Source organism: Grammomys surdaster, unplaced genomic scaffold (assembly GCF_004785775.1).
Source record: "Grammomys surdaster isolate TR1022 unplaced genomic scaffold, NIH_TR_1.0 354, whole genome shotgun sequence".
NCBI lineage: Eukaryota > Metazoa > Chordata > Mammalia > Rodentia > Muridae > Grammomys > Grammomys surdaster.
The window spans coordinates 1,188,873-1,195,245 of record NW_021604773.1 but is presented as its reverse complement, the minus strand read 5'-3'; the positions used below and the strand labels follow the sequence as shown (position 1 = coordinate 1,195,245).

Genomic DNA, 6,373 nt, shown 5'->3' with positions numbered 1-6,373 from the left:
CCTGCCTAGAATCCCCCAGTGAGGGGCTGGGGGTGTGGCTCAGTGGTTGAAGCCCTGCCTAGAATCCCCCAGTGAGGGGCTATGGAAATGGCTGGGAGCGAAGCCCCTGCCTAGAATCCCTCAGAGAGCAGTTAGGGGTTTTAACTCAGTGGTAGAACACTGGGCTACAGACCACCAGTCTAGAGACAGCCAGCCACATGTTTAAGGCCATGCAGCTCAGAAATAGCAGAGCTGAGATATGACCCCAAATCACTGGGTTCAGAGTCCTTGTTATTAACCCCTGTGTCGTGATGCTTAAGTGAGAGTTGTTTGGGAAATGAGTAAGTTATGAGCTCATGTAGCCTGTATGCATAGATATGGCACCAAGTGCATAGAGGTTTGTGTGCATGCTCTCTTTCTCTTGATAGATACTTGGGTGTCTACAGGTACTTCTCTCTGTCTATGTGTACTGAGTGTATGCCTGCATCACTAAGTACACCATGTCTTTTAAGGGGATAAAGGTAGCTGGCTTAAATTGATACATCTCAGCCGGGCGGTGGTGGTGCACACCTTTAATCCCAGCACTTGGGAGGCAGAGGCAGGTGGATTTCTGTGTTCGAGGCCAGCCTGGTCTACAGAGTGAGTTCCAGGACAGCCAGGACTACACAGAGAAACCCTGTCTCAAAACAAAACAAAACAAAACAAAAATTGATACATCTCCAGGCTAGGTTTAGTGAAGGTAAAGAGTCAAACTTCTCCAAGAGCTGCTGGGAGTACCAGACCCACCTGCATTCTGTCCTATAGGATGCTTATGCTAATGAGATGCAAATGAATTCGTTTCTCAACCTCAGACCCACTCCCCCCAAAGCCAATTTACCCAGGCAGCATTTGAGTTGACTCCAGAGACTGTGGGCTGGGAGGTGCGGGGGACAGAAGAAAGATGTATTTATAAACCTGTTCCCTTGAGGATGGGATGTCTATGAATAGACACTTCTCAAATAAATGCTTATTCATAGAAATATAGCTATGAATTCTTCATATTTGGAAAAGCGATGAAGAATCTGTTAAATTTAGATTTTTGGAGACATAGTCTTCTATAGAGCAGACGAACATTAAATTCACTATGTAGCTGAGATTCTGACCCTCCTGCCTCTGCCTCCCAAGTCTTGGGATTACAGGCAGTGGCAACAAGTTCTGTTTTGTTTGGTCTTGTTGAGACAGGGTCTCCTAGTGGGAAGCTCAAGATAGCCTCTTACTCTCAAACTCCCTGCCTCAGCCTCCCAAGAATTGGAATGTATGTTGGCTCCACTGCCCCAGGCTTTTAGTTTCATTTCAACACCATTACAGGAGCTAGGGACATAGCTCAGTGGAGGAGAGTTTGCCTAGAATGCCCGAGGCCCTAGGTTCAATTCCCAGCACAGTAAACAAACAAACAAACTAATCAGTCAATCTATCAATGGCATTACAGGTTGAGTCTCCCTTATCTTAAATGTTTGGGACCAAAAGCATTTCTGAAGGGCTGGGGATGTAGCTCAAAACCTGCGACTCCATCCTCAGACCCCATAAACTGAGCATGGTGGTATATGCCTATCATCCCAGCACTCAGAAGAATCAGAAGATCAGGGTCATTCATGGCTACGTAATGAGTCTGAGGCCACCTGGGCTATGTAAGACTGACTCATCTCAAAACAAAATAAATCCTGGTGAAAAAGCAGTGTGGGGAATTATTTTCTGGCAATTTCCCTTCAGCTCTTAGGTGAAATGGCCTCTGTAGGAAGACATTGGAAGCAGCTGCCTGGGGGCAGGTGGTGAGCATGGACCCTCTCTGACTCCCACTCTTCTTTCTGCCTTGCCCCTCCCCTCAGCCGTGTAGAAGAGACCGGAGTGGTGCTGTCCCTGGAACAAACAGAGCAACACACTCGAAGACCCCCTCAGCTGGGTACCTCCTCACAGAAGGGTATCCCTGGTAACAGTCTAGGTATGGATCAAGGCCATTGTGTCCTCAGGACACTAAGAAGAAAAGGTCAGATGCATTTACATGGGCTCGCCAGGCCCTGTGAACCTGTCTGCTGCCTCTCTCCACTTGTCACTCAGCATCCAAACCACGCTGGCTTCCTCTCAGCACTCCCAGTATGCCATACTCCTGCCTTCCACATGGTGGCCCTCTGCTTACAGTGTGTTTCCCTCCGGTCTCTCTCCCCTTATGGCCATGAGTAGGATGCCTGCTTGAGGTTTTTGTTGCCTTCTCCTCTTCCCACTGTGGTTCCCTGGAACTCACAATTCCCTACTCCTTGGGAGTGGGAAGGGATGCGGAGAAGGGGGTGCATCAGGCTAGTCTCAACACACAGGAGCTGATTGGCCACACACTAAAGTTACTGGGCCTTTCCCCTAGGATCCTCCAGGGCCCCACAGCAATCTTCCTGTGAAATGGCCCAGAGTGAGGCCCTTTTCCTACTCCTCTCCAGCAGCAAACACAGTGGCCATCCAGATGTGCTACTGAAAATGTCACAGTCATCCTCTGGGCTTAGCACAGCTGAGCAGGAGCTGGCCTTCAGCCTTGAGTAAGTGTGTTCTGTTCACCCTGCAGACCCTCCTGCTCCACGGATCCTGGCCTTCCTGCACCCTCCAGCCCTGAGTGAGGCCTCTCTAGCTGCTGATCCACGCCGTTTCTGTAGTCCAGACTTGCGCCGTCTCATGGCACCCATCCTGGATGGACCTCCCACAGCTACCAGCCCCAGCACCCCACAAGCTACACGGAGACCCCAAAGTCCTCTACCGGTAAACAGTGTCTCCTGTCTGAGCACATAGAACCATGCTGCTTGGGGCCTCTAGTTTGAGCCTGGCTGTTCTCTGTGGTCAATTTCTCCACTTTAGGGATGAGATGGGGTTTCTCTAAGACATAGGTTACAAGATAGGTATGGTGACACATACTGTTGATCCCAGTACTTGGGAAGCTGAGGCAGGAGAACTGAGTTTAAGGCCAACCTAAACTACACAGTAAAACTTTGTCTCAAAAATCAAAGAGCCAGGCATGGAGGTGCACACCTACAATACCAGCATTTGGGAGGCTGAAGCAGGAAGAGTTTAAGGCCAGCCTTAGCTATATAGTGAGTTCCAGAGCAGCCTGGAATGAGACCCTCTTCTATTTTCATTTCTATTGCTGTGACAAACTATCCTGACAAAGGGGGCTAGAGAGATTGCTCAGTGGTTGAGAGTGCTTGCTGTTGCAGAGAACCAGAGTTTGGTTCCCAGCAGCCACCCTGGATGGCTCACAATCACCTGTAATTTCAGTCCCAGAAGATCCAACAGCATCCTCTTCTGGACTCTGTGGGTACCTGCACTCATGCACATCAGACACACAAACACACACACATTCACTCAAAGAAGCAACATTGGAGGAAAGGGGTTTATTTTGATTTGCAATTCATGACAGGGTTATCATGACAGGGAAGACACAATGGCAAGAGCTTGAGACAACAGGTCATATCACACCCATAGTCAGGGGCAGAGGGAAATGGATGAACGTGTGCTCTCTGGTGCTCAACATTATTTCTCCATTATGAAATTCAGGACGCCTGACTAGGGAATGGTGTCACCCACAGTGGGCTGTCTTCTCACATCAGTTAAGGTTAAGTTTTTGTGTATGTTTTGTCTGCATGTATGTATGTGCACCACATATGTGCCTAGTTCCTGTGGCAGTCAGAAGAGGGTATCAGATAACCCCAAAACTGGAGTTATGGATGTTTTTTGAGTCACCATACGGGTGCTCGGAATCCAACCTGAATTCTCTGGGAAAGCAACAAATTTTCTTAACTACCAAGCAATCTCTCCAGGCCCTGCCTCGACGAACTTCATTAAGACTATAACCCACAGACATCCACAAGCCAACTCAGCATAGACAATCCCTTTGCCTAGGAGATTCTAGATGTGGCAAGCTGATAGTTAAAGCTAACCATCCCAGACAGACCCTGCCTTAAAATAATAAGTCAGTAAATGAAGCCAAGAATGAAGGCACACATCTGTAATCTCAGAATTTGGGAACTGAAACAGGAAGATCCAAAGTGCTAAGTCATCCTCAGGTACATTTGGGAATTCAGGGCTATCTATCTTAGACTGCATGAGACAATGTCTCAAAACAAAAACAAGCAAGCAAACAAACAAAACCACCTCCATTTGCATTGCTGTTCGACGCCATACAAGCTGCAGCCTGAGACCCCTACCTCTGCCCAGAACTGTTACTGTCAGAACTCCTCAGACTCGGTCTCCCATGTCTCTGCTTTCTTCCCCTCCAGGCTGATCTCCCAGATCAGTTGGCTGTGGGCTTGGAGAATGCACACAAACTCTCCACTGCCCGGAAAAACAAGACCGTGGAGACAAATCTAGATACAGCTCAGGTGAGGACTGGCATGAAGGGGTAAGCTTATCTGCCTTTATAGAAGGGTGATGGGATGAATGGATGTGTGGACAGATGGAAACATGGATGGGTGGATGGATGTTTGTGGGGATAGATGCATAGATAGATAGATAGATAGATAGATAGATGCATAGATAGATAGATAGATGACAGATAGATTATAGATAGATGATTGATAGATGACAGATTAGATAGATAGAATTGATAAATGATAGATTATAGATAGATAATAGGTAGATTGATTAATAGATGGAATAAGAGATAGATGATAGATTATAGATAGATATGATGGGTAGATAGTTGACAGATAAGTTATAGATAGATGATAGATAGATTGGCAGATAGAAGATATAAATAGACTATAGTTAGATGATAGATAGATAGATAGATAGATAGATAGATAAGATGACAGATTGGTAGGTAGAAGATAGAGATAGATAGATAATAGATGACAGACTATAGATTGATAGTGGATACATACATACATATGTATATGCATACATAGTAGACCATTGTTTCATGAAAGAGAAGACAGAAGAGTAGAGAGGGAAACAGAAAGAAATATAGAGACAATGATAGACCATCAAGGCAAGAGAAAGAGGCGGGGCAGAGACACAGAAACAAGCACCAAGAGAGACACAAAGGCAAAGGCAGACGGTGACACAGAAGGAGAGGGAGACAGAGAAACCAAGAAGGGGAAAGATGGATTGAGATGAAGAGAGGGACAGACAGGAGGACAGAAAGACGGACAGATTGGTTAAGAAGAGATAGAGATGAAGGGGAGAGAGGCACACATAGAAAGAGGAGCGATAGACAGAGAGTGAAAGACAAAGAAATAGTTACAGACACAAGGAGAGAAAGACAAAGAAATAGTTACAGAGACAAGGAGAGAAAGACAAAGAAATAGTTACAGACACAAGGAGAGAAAGAGACTAAGAAGGAAGAGATAAAGCCACAGGCAGAGCTAGATACACGTGGTCAAAACCACAAAGACACCAAAAGAAACACTCAGAGACAAACGGGCACCAATGACACTGTCACAGTTATCATGCCTTATGGCTAAATTCGAAAGACATGCAGAATCATGTCCTTTTACACCCTGGCCACTTGATCCTGTGGAAGAGGACTGCACCCAAGGATAATCTTTAGAGTACCTTGGGAACTGACTACCATGGTCTTTGTACCCATTTGAGAGACAAGGAAAAGCTTCACTCTTCAGGCAAACACCTCAGAGGAGTTAGTACCCAGAACCCAGCCTAGGGCCCCCTAACCCATGGGTCCTGCTGTAAACCCCCTCCTGCCCCTTACAGGACTCTGACTCTCTGGACTTGGAGATGCTGGCTCCCTACATCTCCATGGATGATGACTTCCAGCTCAACTCCAGTGAGCAATTGCCCAAAGTCCACCGCAGACCTCCCGGGGTGGCCCGTAGGCCGCGTGCTCGGAGCTTCCATGGCCTGTCGCCCCCCATCCCTGAGCCCTCCCTGCTGCCCCGTTGGGGAAGTGATCCACGACTGAACTGTTCCAGCCCCTCCAGGGGGGATCCCCCCACAGCCTCCCTGACGCCTGGAACTCGGAAGAGGTGAGCTACAGCGAGAACGGGACATCACTCTCATGCATCAGCCCCATCACTCAGCATGCTTCCTGTCTCCATCTCTCCAGCCAGGCCCTCCATGTGCCCCCTACTGGACCGCCTTCCCAAACCCCACAGCAGCCAGGATCAGTCCTTGTGACACATTTGCATATGACTTAGTGACAGTTTTTATTATAATGAGAAGAAATTGGGGCTGGAAATACAGCTCCCCAGTAGAGAACTTGCCTAGAATCCACCAAGCAGCTACCTAGAATCCCCCAGTGAGGGGCTGGGGGTGTGGCTCAGTGGTAGAGCCCCTGCCTAGAATCCCCCAGTGAGGGGTTGGGGGCATGGCTCAGTGGTAGAGCCCCGCCTAGAATCCCCCAGTGAGGGGCTGGGGGCGTGGC

General features: G+C 47.9%; 1 protein-coding gene across 2 annotated transcripts in view; it reads left to right on the top strand.

Moving 5' to 3' along the window:
* Positions 1 to 6,373, top strand: part of Hif3a (hypoxia inducible factor 3 subunit alpha) — a 29,421-nt gene that overhangs the window by 14,447 nt on the left and 8,601 nt on the right. For both annotated transcript variants that reach the window (XM_028779535.1, XM_028779534.1), the window contains 4 exons: positions 1,845 to 1,957; positions 2,567 to 2,757; positions 4,272 to 4,373; positions 5,704 to 5,975. In XM_028779535.1, the coding sequence (XP_028635368.1) occupies positions 1,845 to 1,957; positions 2,567 to 2,757; positions 4,272 to 4,373; positions 5,704 to 5,975 (678 nt within the window). The remainder of the gene's footprint in view (positions 1 to 1,844; positions 1,958 to 2,566; positions 2,758 to 4,271; positions 4,374 to 5,703; positions 5,976 to 6,373) is intronic.